The sequence below is a fragment of the Oncorhynchus clarkii genome, chromosome 10, assembly GCF_045791955.1.
Source record: "Oncorhynchus clarkii lewisi isolate Uvic-CL-2024 chromosome 10, UVic_Ocla_1.0, whole genome shotgun sequence".
Taxonomy (NCBI): domain Eukaryota; kingdom Metazoa; phylum Chordata; class Actinopteri; order Salmoniformes; family Salmonidae; genus Oncorhynchus; species Oncorhynchus clarkii.
This window is the reverse complement of record NC_092156.1, coordinates 24,909,727-24,929,056: the sequence shown is the minus strand read 5'-3', so window position 1 is coordinate 24,929,056 and position 19,330 is coordinate 24,909,727. Positions and strand designations below refer to the sequence as shown.

The following is a 19,330-nucleotide window of genomic DNA, read 5'->3' as shown; positions in this document are numbered from 1 at the left end:
TGTACCCTCTGCTGTGGCAGGCAGCCCAGACTGGCGAGCCGCCAAGTCTCAGATAAAACAAGCACACGCAGTGAATGAGAGCAGGCGAGAGAGACAGGCTGCACTGGCGGAGTTGAACAGGGAGGGGCAGTGACGGCTGAAATGGTACACATCACACACAGTGCACTGTGCATACCAACAAGCACTCCTCCTCCTTCCCGCCATCTCTCTTTCTCTCTCTGAATGTCTGAGGCTAGGTGAAGGGTGGTGGTGGGTGGAGGGGGAGAGGAAGGGGGGCTAGCACAAGGGCCTGTAATGTGTCATTTTGTAGCGATAAAAATCGCGGCAGGCACTGAGGCCAGGATGGGGGAAAAAAAGACTTGAAAGTCTGAGGTAAAAAAAAATCAAAGGGCTTCGGCTCATCACTAGTCTCCCCCTAACCATTGCTGTCTTGATAGAAGCACTTGTCTACTTTACGCCAGACCAAAGCTCCAATGTGTCAACACTGACGTGTACACAGCACAGGTTGGTATTGTGCGTCAAGCAAGCCAGGACCGCAAAAGTTTCGGAGGTGGAGCTAAAAATACAATGCCCACATCCTTTACTCACTCTTCATTTGTGAGGGGAATCATTTCTTGTGGTTCTTCCTAGAGTTTCAAATGTTAGTAAAAAGGCAGGCAGACGATTGTCCTTTTGTCTTCGCGACGCTGCCAGCCATGTTTGCTATTTCCCTTTTTAGCTTGACACTCACTGACAACTTCGATGAATTACAGAGTATTTCTGGAGGTTGACCAAGAATTTGAGCCAACATCCATGTCAGGCCAGAGTATTCACCCACTCCCTCACCTGTTGAAAGCAGTCAACTTTATAGTTTAGTAACCGCTGCATTGGAATGTGCTAGTCATGATTCACAACTCTGATGATTGAACCAATAATCTGCTGAATGACTTGGTTAATTATGTTGCAGACCAGATCTGGACTCAATCAGTTTGGGGAAACTAAGGTTTGGGGAAACTCAGCCTTTACTCTGCAGCCTGCTGCTAAAGATTGGTTTCCACTGGTGCTGGGGAGCTAGGCGAGATGTAGTAGAATCCTCTTTTGAAGTCTTCTCCAGTCTTTCTTTGAGGCAAGGAGACGCGTCTGAGCCCGGGATTACCCGGACTCACTTTAAAACTTCCACCACACAATAATTCTTCCCCCAAGGATTGTTTAATTACATGCACCATCTTACTGTCGCAGCAGGAGTTGTCGGAGGTTGCAGCACGAGGAAAACTCTGCTGATTTTCCAAGAGAAGAAGAAACTCTTTAAGGTCATGGCATTTTGGCTCTAGAATCTGAGAAACTGGGGAGGCTGGGAGAATGTGTTGGGGTCTCTGACCTGCACTGTATTTATTACACTGTTGAATTCAGAACTGTCACGGCCAGCTCTAATACAGACATGCTTTTTATTATGGATGTGTTTGTGTTCTCTGAGTAGCAAGTGTGTTGTCGTGGGGATTTGGAAGGGGATTCTAAAATGAACATAATATATTTCCTTAAAGCAGGCTTTTTACATGCTGAGTCGTGCACAGAGCCAATTCACCGGCACAGCGTGAGGATTCATTCATCTCCGCACCGCAACATGGCGGGAGAGATGCCTCTGCGACAAATCAAAACGTGTGTTACTACATCACGGGAACCCAGACTCCGGCATTAATTGAGATATTAATTTGTTTTTTCAAAAGTCCTTCATAGATGACTGTGGGAGACCAAACAACAGTGACATGACATATCTCATTTCCAAAGAATGGGGGAGAAACAAAAAAAACACTTGACTGACTGATTGACTGTTGTGTTACCAGTGTGGAAGGAGAATCAAGCGTTTGTACAGCATGTAGAAACATACGTAGTGGTATATGTAGTCCGGGTGGGCCCGAGGTTAGATCAGGCCAACGCGTGGCGGGGTAACGAGAGACCCACACATGGTTGGGGTTGACCAACAGGCAACCCAGAGTCCCATGGCCTTTACAGACAGTCTAAAATCCATCTGCACTTAAGGCCTTAGGAGACGAGTTCAGTTCCCTATTAAAAAAGTAAGTCCAATAAAAAAAGCCCTACTGTGCTAAGTAGGCCCCTGAATCCACAGGCTGTCCGTGGACAGAGTGTCAGCCCTGCTGGATCAATAGCCGCTGTGTGTTGAATTACATGGCTTTTAGACGGCTAATGTCATGGCCCAGGCCATAACCAATGGGACCAATATCTCCACTGAACGTTGATTTAAAACCACTGCAGCCCGATGTAAATCCTGAAATAGATCCAATGTTATAGGTCTTTATCAGTTCATTAAATCATATGCACGAGTACTAGATATCCCATTTCAGTATCAAGCCTGTACATTATGCAGCCAATATTAAATTCCACTATGTAATGTTCTAATATAGTGTAGAATGTGCTGATTCTTACCTGAGTGAGACAGCAAGTGCATCCTAAGGCGTAGGCTGTCCAGAAAGCGTTTCCCACACAGCTCACATCCATAGGTCTTCATTCCGCTGTGCAGCTTCCTGTAAAGATGAGAAAGAAACATATCAGGACATTGTCCCGGATTTCACAATCAATGTCAAATCAGACAGAGAGATACATTTATGAATGAAACCTGTGAATTGCTGCCTACATCACTGTATACTGTGCTGCTCACAACGATATCCTCGTATTGTCAAACACTTTGCTTCTCAGATAGTCTTTTAAGACAATGTCACCGACCATTAATTAGCACATCAAAACATAACAATAAACGTAATTAAAAATACCAAGAAAGCATCGGAACTTTACTTTATTCTAGCTATAAATCACTAAATGCTATTCCACCGGAGGTGTTACCGTGGCGAGCATGCATACCCATCACAGAACTCAAGAGTAGTGGATGGATTAGGTCCCATAAAGTGGACGATGATGATTTACACAGAGACGTAAAAGGCAAGCAGGTTAATGTTACGACCGTTTATGATGTTACGACCGTTTATGATGCCGCGCCGGTTGAGTCCCGTTGTCAATTCCTATTATATAAGAACTTTGTTATGGGAATGGCTCCTTTAATGCTCAGTCAAAATGGCTGCCGCCTGAAAGAAAACATGTTGGTGCTTTTAAAGCTGAAAGGCGTGCGTTGAACCAACGTACTGCAGGGCTACATGGTTGTGGCCCAGAGGGTCAAACCTAAACCAAGGGTCAATCTTTCATTTCACAGAAAAGAAAACTGGGGATTAGATAACTACACAACCTTTGCCAGGACCAAAAGACAACCTATGGGAAGATTTCAGTTTGGAGATGCGGTAGGAACCTTGACAACTCAATCTGCTGCAAAAACCTCAAACACCCGGGGGCAGAACCAAAACAGGCTTTTGTTCAAACATATTTAAATATGTTCTGAAGCAATTAAAGGGCACACAGATTGACAAACAAATTGTAATTTTTACAGATAGCTTCAATTAACTTGAGAAAGACGCTCGCAACCACCCACCTGTGCAAGCATGCACCCACCCACCCACCCACCCACCCACTTAGCTTTAGGACACATTGTATCCTTCAAGGAAGAGATAAGTAGGTCAAGAATGCCTTGACAGTCCACACACACAGAACCACTTCAAACCACTGTTCACTACCCCCCCCCATCAAATGTCAAAGAATTCACCCCTAGCAGGTAAGCCCTTTATTGTTTTATTGATGTTCTTGCTTAAGTGGGCCTCGCTGGAGCTCAAAGACCACTGGCAATTTGTTAAACATGTCTTTTTATTAGCATACTTACAGCATTCTGTAACTGTTACCAGAAAAGTAATTAGCTCATTGTTTGCACCTCTGCGCCAAATGCTGTAGGTCTCAGAATGGGAAACAAAGACATATGCTACAGTTCTCACAATTCCATTTGTGCACAAATAAAACTAATGTTACTAAACTGAGTCGAAAGCTGAGAGAAAATGTTATGTAAAAAGGATGTGAGTGAAAACTATGCACTAAATTCGTTTTTTATAGTTATGTTCAGGTGAGGAGCAATTTTTTGTCTAATGCATTGTATGTCTGAATGAGGTGATAATCAGAGCACTTCAAGCTGGAGTGTCTTGGTATCACATCAGATGACGGAAACAATAGTCTTAGGGGGGCCAGTTCTTGGGGAAACAATACACTTGATAGGGAGATCTGCTAAACTTCATAAACTTGACACTGCGATGCATCTTCACGTCTCACAAAAGGGCTGAGGATGTTGGTTATCAAAATGACGATTGATTGATGTCATTCGCCAAATCAAAATTGATTTACAACTCCTTTGTGCTGCGACTGAAATCAGGCCGTCTGTGACAATGGTGGCAAGAGTTATGAAGCGAGGATGTCTGGTGTAAATTCAATAAAGATGAATGGAAAACAGTTGAGGACTGAGAGTAAGGAGAGGGATAGAAAATGAACAAAGGAAGAGGGGCGCGAGAGAACCCCCCCCCCCCCCCCCCGATAAAACTAGCGAAAAACCTTCCAAAATCCTGATGGCTGTCTTAACAGAGTAGGATTCGCGGAGAGACCTCGACAAACAAAAGAAAGAATGAGGCAGCAAGCCCTTAGGCAAGCTGTAAGTAATTAAATAGGCCTGTAAACGCCTCCAAAAATAAAAAGGGGCCACTTCAAAAGACGAGGACGGGTGAGCGGCTGAGGCAGGAGAGAGGAGCTGGGAAAAGACCAGGGGTCCGCGCACCTTGGGGACCCTGACTGATGCACACAGGCACAACGTCTTACTGTAGGGGACACACTCTGGGAGGCTTTTCAAAGGCCTTTTGTTGTAGCCCCTCAATCTGGCCATTGTCCCCCGGTACAGCACGCTGATGAAGAAATAGATGGACTTATTAAGGGGACTGCAAGGGGCTGGAGAGAGGGGAGCATGTGTACTGACTACCTTAAATGCATGGAGAGGAGGGAGGTGTGGGAAATAGGAGGCTGCTGTCCATCTGGAAAGATGGAGCTGAATCTAACTGAGGACCGGCTCGTCTGAAGCAGACAGGAACCTGATGGTGTTTCAAACAGACTGATAGTGGTTTATAGGGCGCTGTATATTTAGGATACTAGGGAATAGTTGCAACATGCTACGTCTGTTCTTCGCTATGGAGCGAAACCAAATTAGGCTGGGCAATTGAGAACGCTCAGTCAGGCAGGGCTATTGCAATTGTCACGGAATAATCACTAGTGTAACGATTCTGTTGGGAAAGCTAAGAATACCTACACAATGTAAGGCAACCTGCCTAAAATAAAACTATAATGTACCGTAGCATTACATAAATGTGAACACTGCCAAGAAAAACGGATAACTACTTTGAATGAAACCCAACCCGCCCTCCGCAAAAAAAGTTAATGGCAGAAAGCAACAACGTTAATATTATCATTAACTTTGTGTTTTTATGGAAGCATTTCTTTTTACGGCTACTTAATTTTACAGGCAGCAGAAACTCGGAGTGACCTTTGCTGGAGATTTTGCACAGTGGCAGTCAGCCGCCCTTCCTTGGGGCTTGGACTAACAGCCTCCTGTCCCGTGCTGGTGGCAGGTAATTTAGCCTGGCTAAAAAGCAGATGATTTGGAGGTGGGTGGCGGTGGACAGAGAGGAAAAAGCCAAAACGACTGCGCAATTATTTAAAGTTCTTCTTTCTGACCAAGGAGCTCTGACACCTACGCCAGATGTAACCGCACATAAGGCCCTGCCCTCCCTTTTCTCTCTATGTGTGAACTGTGGCAGCTCCCAGTCCCCTCAGGACTAACTCCCTCCCTATGCACACACACAAACACAAACACACACACCTCAGGCCCACCCCATGACCAGCTGCTTTCTTGCTTTGCTGCTGAAACAGAAGATGAGGGGGTGGTAGTGTGTGTGTGTTGGGGTGGGGGGTCTAGTTTGAAACAGACTAACTGTAGTCATTAAGGAAGCTGACATAAAACTCTCTCAAACCATTTACTCAGTTAATAAGCGACTTTGTCCAACAGTCAGTTTTGACAACGGCAATACATTTCAAATTTATGTCAACAAAGCATATGCTGAACACCTAATTTTGGGTGCTGGAGTGGCGTGCTGGCTCATAAATCAGACCTGTGTTTGAAACGGGGGTAGATTACAGGCCTGTGTTATTGAGCTGTTACAGCGCACCTCGTATAAATCTGAACTTTTTCACCTCGCCAGCTGACCCGGCTGGCTCTACATCATAGTTCTGTCCATGGGCGGACCTCGATGCAGGGGTCCCCGCTAGACGACACCATTAAAAAACACCTGGAACGAGCAATAGTAACGCCATTAAAACAGTGTACTCAACTGAACCTCCAAACCAACAAAAACAACAAACTGAGGTTGAGTCGTCTGTTTGGTTTGGGGTTGAATAATCTACATTTTAAAATATGAATCCACCTTCATGTATGAACAGTATGGAAACATTTAGAAATTGCTTCAAGAACAAGTCCTTCAAATCTCTTTATTCCTGCATGGAGTTGACAAAGGCTTTCCTGCTGTTGCACATTAGCAAGTTACAATTAACAATACATGTCAGCTCATCAAAACAAAGAATCAAATCAAAATAAATAAACTGAATCCAAAAAGACACACGGCTGTGCTTACATCTTACTGCTTCCACAAATATCTCTCTGCCGACGCCCTGGAACATTGCCCTCTTTCTTCATCTCCTTTCATCTTCTCCATCCTCCATAGCAATCTTAGAACAACTTGAGATGACGCTCGCGCATAGAGGGGCAAACAGAGGAGAGGAAAAGAGGTGGCGGCATTGGAGCAGGAAGGGTCACCATAAAAATAAATGATAATTGAAGAGTTGTCCTCAATGTTCCTGGGAATGGAGAGGCTGAGAGGCCTATCTGGGGGAGCTAGCCCCATTAGTCTTCCCCTCTGGAGCGTCCCTCACTCGGGGCCCTAAGAACCACGCATACCGTCCATCCCACGTGCGCACACAGTCAGATTAAGGTATTTGTCAAAAGAGGGGGCCAACAATGTGACAAGGAGAACAGAGAGGGAGGGAGAGAAGGAGGGAGGAAGAGGGCGGTTTCAAGCTGTCAGTCTATTTGCCTCGCTCAATGCTTTTTAATAGAGATCTCAGTCAGGTGTTGACACTGCTCTGCCAAAACATTTGCATAACGATGATTAATCTTAATTGACAGAGTGGCGTTTGCACTTGTTTGGATTCTTTCACCGATCTATCCTTTAGTGGTGGCTAAGGTTAGCTGTTCTTTGCCTCATAAATACAAGGGGAAAAACATTATTGATGATATGAAAGAAACCAGGCATTGTTACATCCAGAGGCTGATATCTCAACATGTGGGTAGGGGGAGGGGGGTGCACTGCCTCCCCTGTCCCCCTCTGTGCTCTCGCCCTTGTCATTGTGAACAAAGCTGTAATAATGCGAGCGACAGCTAGATGACACATCGGTAGATGATCCTAATCCAGCCATAAGTGGCTATGAGACGCCTCTGGCTCGGCTGGCGTTTTTCATTTTGGTATTCTTTCCCCGAGTGCTGAGTTGTGCGGTGAGGCGAAGGTCTTTTTCACAGGCGTTTCCAGCCCATTAGGACCAGGCGAGCCAGGCAGTTGTCGACGCATCAGACAGCGTGAGGGGGAGATTGGCGCAAGATAAAACAAAGGGATAGGAAAAATAAACTAAATGCAAAACAAAACGCCATCACAGCTCTGGGTACATTTTAATGGAATTCATAAAAAACAAAACACCACATCCATTTGTTAATAGTCCAGACCTTGTTTGTCTACTCACTGACACACACACACACACACACACACACACACACACACACACACACACACACACACACACACACACACACACACACACACACACACACACACACACACACACACACACACATCTAATCTGGTGACAGATTATGTGTGTGGTGCTTAATACTTAGGCGTGCTCGTTCTGAGGTGTGTGTGTGTCTGGGGTAGCGACAGGTCAAAAGCCAGCCACTTTCTCTGCTATTCTATCCCTGTTTTTAAGCCCCTATTCCTTTGTTTCACTCACATCCCCCCCACTTCTTTTTCAATCAAATGTATCAAGCGAACGCTCGCCGGCGCAGGCTGTTTATCAGAGTCGTCCTGCACATATCAATGACTTGCCCTCTTTCCCCCTGCAGCGAGACGTTCATATGAATTCCAGCCACACTCACACATGCTGCAAGCTCCGTGCTAAGCATAGATGAGTAGCAGGCAGGCTGGGAGAGAGGAAGAGTGAGGGAGAAAAAAAAGAGGGAGCCACTGCCTTTCATCCCCGGTAGAGAGCTGTTATTTATAATACCCAAAGATTACCACCCCCAAATTTGCCTGGGGATACAGAGACAGATTCAGTAAGACAATATTCTTGAGGTAAAAACGGAAACATTAAATCAAATGAAATAAGGGAGGGGGGGGGGGGGGGGGGGGGGGGTGGCAGCATAATAGCACAGCATTAAGGGAGATGTCTGTTTAATAACCAAGGATATTAATTCCCATAATGGCCCTGTGTTATCAATTTAATTATTGCCCCCAACATCCGCGTTAGTGGTTGGCCTCAATACCACTCGCACTAAACAATTCCGAGTCACACTCGGCCCTCATTATCTCTGTCTATGTCACCATTAAGGGCCCAAACATGTGGTGTTTTTGTTAAGGGGAGGGATTGGTTAAATAATCACTGTGTTGACTGGCTGGGTGCTTCTTGTCGTGAAAAAGAGTGGTTCTCGAGCAGCTGCCCCAGACAGTGGAGGTGCATTGGTGGTGGAGGAGAGGGACTGCGGATGTTGAACAAAGCTCAATTATGTCGTCCAGGGTAACGCGACACAGCACTCCTTTCATTATCCCTGGCTGAAGCCTCTTTTCTGTGGAGTCAACAGGCAGAACTGGATGAGTATTAGCCCAACACAGGGGCTCTTTACAGGGCTCTGGCTTAGGACCGCCGCTCCTAATTGCCATACCTGAGCAAAGAGACACCATTTCCAACGAATCCCCCGGTTTTATACCTGTATCTCCGCTAGGCTGAGAAGCTACGTTTCGCCGCTTATCCCTCCCTTTACCACAACCCATTTAAAGTTCCAGAACATTTTTCTAAATGTTTCTCTCATGAATTACCTTCTGAAGGTGCAATGCCTTCAGAAAGTATTCACACCCCTTAACTTAATTTGGGCTCCCGAGTGGCGCAGCGGTCTAAGGCACTGTATCTCAGTGCTAAAGGCGTCACTACAGACACCCTGGTTCGAATCCAGGCTGTATCACAACCGACCGTGATTGGGAGTCCCATTGGGCGGCACACAATTGGCCCAGTGTCGCCCGGGTGTGGCCGGGTTAGGCAGTCATTGTAAATAAGAATTGTTCTTAACTGACTTGCCTAATTAAATAAAGGTTGAATACAAATATTTAAACTTTGACAGAATAAAAATGTTCCAAAACAGGTAAAACTGCAAAACATGTGACAAAGAAATTAACTTCATGTCCTGAATACAAATGTCCTGAATATGTTTGGGGCAAATCCAAAACACCACATTACTGAGTACCAATTTATATTTTCAAGCATGGTGGTGGGTGCATCATGTTCTAGGTATTGGCAAGGACTAGGGAGTTTGTTAGTTTCACGACTTCCGCCGTAGTCGGCTCCTCTCCTTGTTTGGGCGGCGTTCGGCGTCTAACGTTTTGTTTGTGTTACGCGTGTGTTGTTGACGTGCCAGACCGGCTTGTTTTTTCCGTGTTATTTTTCACGAAGATGTTTATTGTTAAACAAAATTCTTGTGACTGTTTTGCGCGTTTTGCCTAAATAAAGTGTGCGCCTGTTCACAAATCTCTGCTCTCCTGCACCTGACTTCACTACCAATACGCACACTTCTGACAGTTAGGATAAAAAGAAACCAAAAACTGGTTCAGTCTGCTTTCCAACAGACACTGGGAGACAAATTCACCTTTCAGTAGGACAATAACCTTAAACACATCGGTAAATATACACTGGAGTTGCTTACTAAGATGACGTTGAATGTTCTTGAGTGACCTAGTTACAGTTGACTTACATTGACTTGAAAATCTATGGCGAGACTTAAAAATGGCTGTCTAGCAATGATCAACAACCAACTTGACAGACACTTTAAAAAAAAAAAGAATGTGCAAGTATTGCACAATCCAGGTGTGCAAAGCTCTTAGAGACTTACCCAGAAAGACTCAGCTATAATTGCTGCCAAAGGTGATTCTAACATGGGTTGATTACTAATTTAAATCAATATATAGTAGTGTTTATTATGCATATTCTTAAAAAAATTTAATTAAACTGGTTATTTTGTGTAGATTTTTTTTATTAAATCCATTTTAATCCCACTTTGTAACAACAAAATGTGGAAAAAGTCAAGGGGTGTGAATACTTTCTGAAAGCACTGTATACTAGGCCTGATTCGATTCAATCAATCATAGTTGAAATTTGAGAGGATTTTTTTAAAGACGACACATTCAAGCAGTTACAGTTGTCATTATGTAAAATAACATAAAGCATGTTTGAATATACACGAGTGAAATAAGAGACCTGTGTTCACTGATTAACGCCATGATTTGACATTCCCTGACACTTGAGGATAATAGGTTTGTCATTTAATCAAGGCCTCAAAGCAGTGGTTCAACACAACCGGTATTGAATGAAGAAAAGGGCGAATGCGAGAAATCACATCTACATCTCCATGCCCACCCGAATGTTACGCTAAATACTGTAACATAGCACTAACAGCTATATATCTCCCACCCATTTTCTATCAAAACCGACCGGGCCCTTTTTCCTCGCCGCCTGAAAATAGACGTCATCCTTTTCTAAGTCGCAGTTTCATGTTGTTGTTGTCTTCTACCGTTTCCATTTCTTGATCCTTCAGATCTGAGAGGTTAGCGGCATGCTAGAGCTAACGTGGTGCGGTGGGCGCAGGACCCGGGCTATAAAAAGACCCAGACTGAGTTTTCCCTCTTCCTTGCATTATTCATGGGTTCACCTTCCATCAAGTGGCAGAAACCTCAAGGATGTCTAACTTTAGGTTGTGTGTTTGAAAAAGGGAAAGACAAGAGGAGCCAGGCTGAGGCAACGTTCCCTCTGTGCTGCTGCCGTGTATAATTTATTCCCGGTTCAGATTACATCAAATACTTGTACCCTCTTGAGTGTTGCAGTTTACATCTACGACGCTTAAGGGAAAGAGAGATGTTTTATATTTCCTCTCTCGCTCTCGTCTCTCTAGCTCAGTCAAAGAGCGACAGCACCTGTTACATCCATAAAGATGACATTCAACACAGTACTCGGAGAGTGCTCCGAAAAACAAGCTTGTCGTTAAACGGCGAGACAAAGTTGAGACAATCAGACCTATGGAGCAATTGCGGTGGTGTCCTTGGGCTACACTTTTCCGCAGATGTTGTTTATGGTTTACTACATTCCATCACAACCAGTGTATAACGCTCACTGTTATGGAGTTGCTTTTTGCCTATTGTGTTTTTCTAGGCACCGGAGTGAGAGACAGACCAGTATATAACAAGCAGGTCATTATTTCAAAGTTTTTGTCTGCAACACTCAAAATATTATGCAATGTCTCCTGAATTGATTTACTGTAGACTGTGTAACCTAGAGGAGAGTCCATTCCAGTGGTGGTTGGTGCTGTTTAAGACGAGGGGGACAATTTTCATGACCATGGCCTTATATCTATATCAGCATATTGGATGACTGTCATTCATATTCCATTCACCCAGCTAAATGTAACATCGACAGGTTTAGGCTTCTACAGTACATGATACTCACATGTCCCTATACCCATCATGAGGTTGCTACAGCCTAGCCTATGAATGGAAGGTTACAATACAGGTCGAGAGAAATTTGAGTAGGTGAAAAACATTGACACATTCAATAACGCCTTGCACACACTTGCCTGCATCTAGCTGATCTAGGGTGTAATCATTAGTCCAACAGTTGCAAATGAGTTTCTAATTGGACAAATTCAGGTATGTTTATCCCTGTTTCATTCCATTTAACACAGTACCCTTTCATATCAGCCACATACAAACAGCATGATCCATTTCATCATATTCCTCTTTCTCATATCTACATCTCACTAGTTCCCCTTGCTTGTGGATTTCAGTGCAGAACACATCAGCTGTCTGTGACCAGGCGAAAAACTTTTCCAATCCAAACCTTCATATCATAAACGCTACCGCTACACACAGCCTACATTGTTGTCACTATATTAACGCCATAGTCAACATACCTACTAGAAATAACGCGTTAGTAAACCCATTACAATCATGCAGTATAGTGCAGTACAGCAAGCAGTTTAGCAGTTACACCGGCGGGACCTGGTGGCAATACATTTATAAAACCAAAAGCTCCCTTGACTTGAAAGAGTTCTAGTGTTGGATAGCCATAGCCAGCTAGCTAACATAGCATCCCTCTCTGTTTGAGCCGGGTGTTTGAGTAGATAAACTAACTAGCTGCATTCTCTAGCTAAGTGAGTGAATGTGAGAAACATAGCTATCACTCTCGCGCTCTCGTTTCTCCTTCATTTGTGAAGAAATTCACTTGTTCAAAACTGTTCAACTATTGTCTCTCTCGGAGTCAACTACTTACCACATTTTATGCACTGCAGTGCTAGCTAGCTGTAGCTTATGCTTTCAGTACTAGTACTCTAATCTTTTGATTGTGTGGACAACATGTCAGTTCATGCTGCAAGAAGGAGGACGTCTTCCGGAAGTTGCCATAATTACTGGGTAAGTCTATAGAGGGTGAGAATCACAAGCCTCCCAGGTTTTGTATTGTAGTCAGAAGAGGACGGAAACTAGCTGTCCTCCGGCTACACCATGGTGCTACCCTACAGAGTGCTAGAGGCTATTGTAGACTCATTGCAAAAGTGTGTTTAATTTTTTTTTGTATTATTTGGTGACGTGAATATATTTGGTATAGTTATCTAAAAAGGATCACTTTTTGAATATTACATTTTTCTGTTCACCGAGGATGGTCCTCCCCTTCCTCCTCTGAGGAGCCTCCACTGGTGCATTCTAAAGCAGATAACGGGGCGGGGGTGAACTTTACACTGCAAAGGCAGTGATTATTTGTAACAGAACGGCTGCATCTACCGTATCTTAAGAGGCCGTTCTTGGAAAACAGCTTTTACAAAGGCTAATTTGGTTGGTCTTATTTTGCCATTTGAGATGTCCAGTGCAGACTGTTTTGACACAGCGGACCTCTGTAAGTGTGTGTGTGTGTGTGTGTGTGTGTGTGTGTGTGGTAAACCCCATGCCCTCCAATTGCTGTGCCTCGTGGTCGCTCAGGGAGATTCAGGTGGCAGTGGCGCGGCCGTGGAAAAAGCTAGGCATCTGCAATGTCATTCCGCGTACATCCAAATAGACGGAACACACAGAGGCTGTAGTAAACAATTATCTCGTCTGGGCAGGGAGGGAGAGCGGGGGGAATCAAAACTAGTGACTGCTAAGTGCAGAGTCACCACCAATCACCCACTACTGGAAGCCCTTTATGACACAAGTCGACAGACAGGAAAAAACAGTCAGCGATAAAACCCACGACAGTCAGCGCCGGGCAATGCCAGGAATGTCAACCAGATTGAATTGATGCTTTTCCATACTGACACATTTATATGTGAGGGTCCATTGAAATATAAGTTGATGTTGCAGAGTCCAGTGACTTGTGTCATTCTCCATAGCACAAAGCTGGCACTTGAGCTCTGTTTTGAGTGATAATGTTGCGGCGCATGGTGTCTGTTAAACTGCATTAGTTATAATGTGAGCAGAACCATTTTGGCCTTTTCAGTCTGGATGTCAGGGACTAAGTAGCTCTGTGGGAGAGAGAGAGGTAAAAAAAAATATTTAAAAAATATCTGGGAAAACTGCTGACAGCTTTTTGGCCGGAGGGGCGGACTACTAAAATGCCTCTGTATGACAGACCGGGGTCGTTCCCTAGTCACGGAGCAGACTTTCCCTGACCAAGTGATTTTAGTAAACAATGTTGAGGACTCACTCCCCTTATTGGGGGTGTAGAACAGTAATATGTGGCTGTTTGGGTGGGGGTGGGCTGCCCATCCCCAGTCCCCCAGTCTGAGCAGCACGGTAGTGTGTGTGTGTGTGTGTGTGTGTGGGGGGGGGGGGGGGGGGGCCTTACTGGAGGGAAAGAGAGGCATAAGGAGAAATCGATATGTCTGCTGTGAGTCACTTGCCACTGTGCCTTTGGCCTGGCGGGGAAGAGGCGGTGGGGGGGAAATCAAAACGGACACCTTAACAAAACTAATAACTATCAGCGTGGCTGCTCTCCAGACAGACGTGTCAGTTTGTGCTGCTCTGACAGAGAGAGCTAGGTACAGGCACAGCAGGCCAGACAGAGCTGTAGCACAGCAGGCTGGAGCACATAGGGCTGTGAGCACCACTGGCGGGACTGCCTGGTAACAACACACACTGCCATAGGGCCTGAGGAGTGGGGGGCTGGAGTCTGTATTTAAGGCAATGGGAAGATATGGACAGGTAAATGGGAAAAGCGTGGGAGTATTTCTGAAAAAGTTTTTAGATTATAACTGTCGGTGTTAGATGAAGCCAGATTCCGAGCAAGGCTCATCTGTATGACTGGGGGTGTTCTGATGGAGACTCTGCAATCTACAAGTCCATTATACACACGCATTGTTGAAGTGCTCCTATAAATCCTAGTTTAGGGACATTAACAACTCCCTCAATTCTGATATATTTTTAACCCAAATCTATCCTACAGTTCCTTTAGTGAATGAAGAAAATATAGTTTTCTCCTGAGGAACCGACACATTATATTTTCCTAGCCACTCAAACGGAGTTGGCGTCTCTGAATGTTCTCACGGTAAGTTAAATATTTGCCAGCTGGGGTGTTTTTTATTTTGTGTGTTGTCGTGAAAGAACAGTGCCCAATCTTGAAACAACCATATGTACAATGAATCCAATAAGCATGGTGGAAGAATGCACCTGGGGTCCTTGGGCGACGGCTGGCTACGGTAGTCCCTGCCTGGGTTGCCACTCCATGCCTGCTGCTCTGTGTCACATCTTTGAGTAGATGCCACGTTACAGAATAGATAATTAATAGCCTAGTGAGTCGGTGTGTGTTAATCTCTCTCCTTCTCGGTCTCTCACATTCACAGCTACACACCACAATATGTCTCCATCTGCCTCCCAGGAGCAGCGGGCCCTGGCCACTCTACTGCAGGCCACGCTTCACCTAATTATGCCAATCAAATCAACAGAGGTTCAGTGGGAGGAGTGGGGCTGGGTGGGGTGCGCTAGGCTGTCGATTTCCATTCACACAGCCCTCGCTCACTCCTCTTTTACACAATTTGCAAGAGCAGAGCAGGTTTTTCATATCGATATTGACTTGTGATGGCAGTGAGGCGCCTCGTACACGGCTTTATCCGCTTGACATCGGTTTGGTCGTTGCTAGCCACAAACCCCAGTTGCGGAGATTTCACCACTAGCTTTCCTTTTCCTAGATTTAAAAAAAAATCCTTCCCCTCAACCAAGGACGGAAGGCTATTTGAAGAGACAGGGTAGCTGTTATATTCTTCCACATGTGTGGAACTGTTTTGCCTTTACTGTTATTCTCCAAGGCAATATGTATTCATCCACAGAGTGCAAGACTTTCTCAGTTTCTTCAAAGTGTTGCATAATTCTTCAATATTCATAGCACAAATTGCTTCAACCGCCTCAGTCTCTCCCCTCAGGGGTGCTTTTTAGATTTCAACAGCTGTAGTTAGTGCTGGCCAGACTCTGGGGATGTCGCCAAGGTCATATGATGCTTTAGAGGGATGCTAGCGCGGCGGCAGCGTTTTTAGCGCTGCTAGTCACCCCCCAGCAGCATTTAAATCAGCATCTTAACAAACATGTTGCCAACTTCCAATCCTTCTCTGGAGAAAAAAAAACATGTTACCTGAGACAAGCAATTTACCTTTTTTTGTTGTTTGCCTGACCTAGAGAAAACAGTTTCAAAGGGTCTTCCTGCGGTCTTAACAGCTTTGCTTGAACAGGTAGGCACACCGGGCCGCCTTTTTCCCCCCAGAAGATGAATTTGCGAGCTGTCTGCTTCAGACAGGGCGAGTAGCTGTGTTTCTGTAATGGGACACTGGAAGTGTCTTTGATTAATGAAAGAGCGATACTGAGCTGTTAGGGAACCAGTGCACTGAGAGAGCGATTGAGCGGCGGATATGTGCCGACAGATGTCGGCGCACGGCCGGATCCCAGGGAGAAGACGGGAGATGAGGATGAGTCAGTCTGGATATGTTTCTCTTGCCAAGAGTGGGCGTGTCACGCAGAGAAATAGGTGTCAAAATGGGTGTCGTACACATTCCCCCAGCCTCGATGAGAAGCTGTAATTGAGGCTTCCTCTTACAGATAACGGCCAGAGTTCTGGTGACTGATACAGAACACAAACCATCAGACTCAACGGTGTGGACACTGTTCCATTTCATACCCCCAATCTCATTGGGAGACCATAAAGCCCGAAACGAAAATGAATTAAAATGTTCCCAAAAGCACAACTAAGGGTTGCGATGACAGTGCTGCCTAGCTGAGAGCTTGACAATGATTTAGTTTTTTTTGACAACTTAGTGGAAGCCAAGTACGAGATGTTCCACCACTTGTTTGTCTAAATACATTTTGTTCTGTCTCTCATTTAGACTTTTCCCCCACTCTTGCTTAAGTCACAAACCTCAGGGAGAAGAAAATCTTGATCAAGCAAAAACACGCCTTCTTATATAAAACACACAGAGCTGGAAAGGTTGTTGTTTACAGAAATGCCCCAAAATCCTTTGGTTAAAATACAAGAACACTGTATTTTCCTGTCTGCTGCCAAGTGGCTATTCCTCAGCAAAAAAATAAACAATTATCTTTTGGGAACAGCTGAACGTCTGATCATGTGACATTTTTCCTGCCCCCAATAGTGAATTTATAAAGAACTTTTTTTGTAACAATAATGAATTTACAAAAATAAAGACTGATGTAATGGAACAAAGCTCATTGATAGACCACACTTTACAAGACAGCTGCAAATAACGTCCACTTCCAACAAAGCCTTGCTGTTGTTTTGCTAATGCACATTTATTGGCCGATAGTATTATTACTGATTTAAAAAGGCAAGAACACATTTTAATGAGCTGATTAGTTTGCCTGGGATGCAACAAAAACATTTTCTGGACAACACATCATGATTAAGGGGATTTCCTGTGAGAAGGCACTTTATAACCGTCAAAACGTTCCAAGATGGGCACAGGCCCCATCCAAAACCTAAAACAGAACTCTTAAGAGCATGAGAAAGGTGGGATTCTTGTGTGAGGGTGTTTCTCTCTCACCCAAACCCCCCCTTCTTTATTTTGGTGTCTAGGACCTCAATTGAATTATTGTTGGGGGCACAGAAGAAAGGATGTTTATGCTGGCCTTGTTTCCAGGCTGGAGTGCATTCCTCACCCAAAGCATGACTAAAGGTATGTGAACCTTCTGGACAAAGCCACTGGCCACAATGACCCTACACAGCCCAGTCCCATGGCCAGGCCTGGGCTCTCACAGTGACCATTCATTGAGTGGGCCCAGCACCTTGATATCCATCTGCTACTGTGGGGTAAACTATAATTTCCACTGTCATCCAGTCCGTGCTAGTGTGTGTGCTAGTGTGTGTGTGTGTGTGTGTGTGTGTGTGTGTGTGTGTGTGTGTGTGTGTGTGTGTGTGCATGCGTGCGTGCATGCGTGCGTGCGTGCCCTGGTCCTTTTCCTGGCCTGACCAGCGTGAACAGGGGCTTTGTGAGTGTATGTGTAGAGTGGTGTGATGCCGTTGCTCTCTAAATCAATATCAACAACCCACTGGTCAGTTATGAACAATGAACAAATGCAATGTGAGAACTCTGACTTAATGTTTCAAAGTGCATAAATACACTTAAACACCTCAAACGTGCAAAATACACCTAGACAAATGTGCAACTCTTTTCAGAAATGACAGTTGAAATTCATTCTAGTTTATTTCTCGTCCAGAGGCAACACCTGGCTTTCATGGAACACCATCTGAGCCAATCATCACTGTGTACATCTGCAGGGAATAGGGATGCTTGGACTAAGAATCCCCAGGTCATGTTAATGCCTACAGGAAAGACCTGTGGCTTGATTAGGGTGCAGGTGGTCAGTGGTGTAAAGTACTTAAGTAATACTTTAAAGTATTTTGACTTAAGTCATTTTTTGGGGGTATCTGTACTTTACGTTTTATATTTTTGATATTTACTTTTCACTACAATTAAAAGAAAATAAAGAAAATAATATATTAAAGAAAATAATGTACTTTTTACTCCATACATTTTCCCTGACACCCACAAGTACTCTTTACATTTTTAATTCTTAACAGGACAGGCAAATGGTTCAATTCACACACTTATAAAGACAACATCCCTGGTCATCCCTACTGCCTCTGATCTGGCAGACTCACTAAACACAAATGCTTTGTTTTTAAATTATGTCTTGAGTGTTGGAGTGTGACCCTGGCTATCCGTAAATAATAATAAAAAACAAGAAAATTGTGCCGTCTGGTTTGCTTAATAAAGAATTTAAAATTATTCATACTTTTACTTTTGATACTTAAGTATATTTTAGCAACTACATTTACTTTTGATACTTAAGTATATTTAAAACCTAATACTTTTAGACTTTTACTCAAGTAGTATTTTACTAGGTAACTTTCAATTTACTTGAGTCATTTTCAATTCATGTATCTTTAAATTTACTCAAGTATGACAATTGGGTACTTTTTCCATCACTGGAGGTGAACGACCCAAAGGGATTTGGATGTTTGACCTGGAAACTCTTCTGACAGTGGGAACTATATTATTCTCTATGAACAGGCTTGATGCCTGCTGTAATGTATCAGAGTGGTCCTGGGCAACGCGCCTGACTATAACACAGAGGGAAGAGGAGGTGGGTGATGCTAAATTTGATAATCAGCCGAGACAGTTAATTTGCTAATAAGGGATTCTAATTAATTAATCAATGTGCATTTCAGCCGGCAGTATTGTCAAGAGCAGTCTGCTTCCTCCCTCTCCTCTTGCTCTGTTATTGCCTTCAATGTGAGAGCAGCTCAAATGTTGATATCAATTTCGCGCAGCGCTTGGGAGAATCGAGTTCACATAGAAAGGCACGACAATTAAGTTCAAGTATGCTCACCACCAGACGAGCATCTCTATCGGTCTTAACTGATGGATAGATGTTGCACTGTTAAGGATGTGTATAATAGGCAACTGACTGTGCGTTGGGGGTGTAATGAAGCGGTCATTGGCCACACATGCCAATTCTTCATAGTTTTGGAAAATAACAAC

General features: G+C 44.3%; 1 protein-coding gene across 3 annotated transcripts in view; it reads right to left on the bottom strand.

Moving 5' to 3' along the window:
• The window catches only part of LOC139418158 (zinc finger and BTB domain-containing protein 16-A-like), a 164,253-nt gene that overhangs the window by 71,266 nt on the left and 73,657 nt on the right, over positions 1–19,330 (bottom strand). For all 3 annotated transcript variants that reach the window (XM_071167399.1, XM_071167400.1, XM_071167401.1), the window contains exon 3: positions 2,422–2,519. In XM_071167399.1, the coding sequence (XP_071023500.1) occupies positions 2,422–2,519 (98 nt within the window). The remainder of the gene's footprint in view (positions 1–2,421; positions 2,520–19,330) is intronic.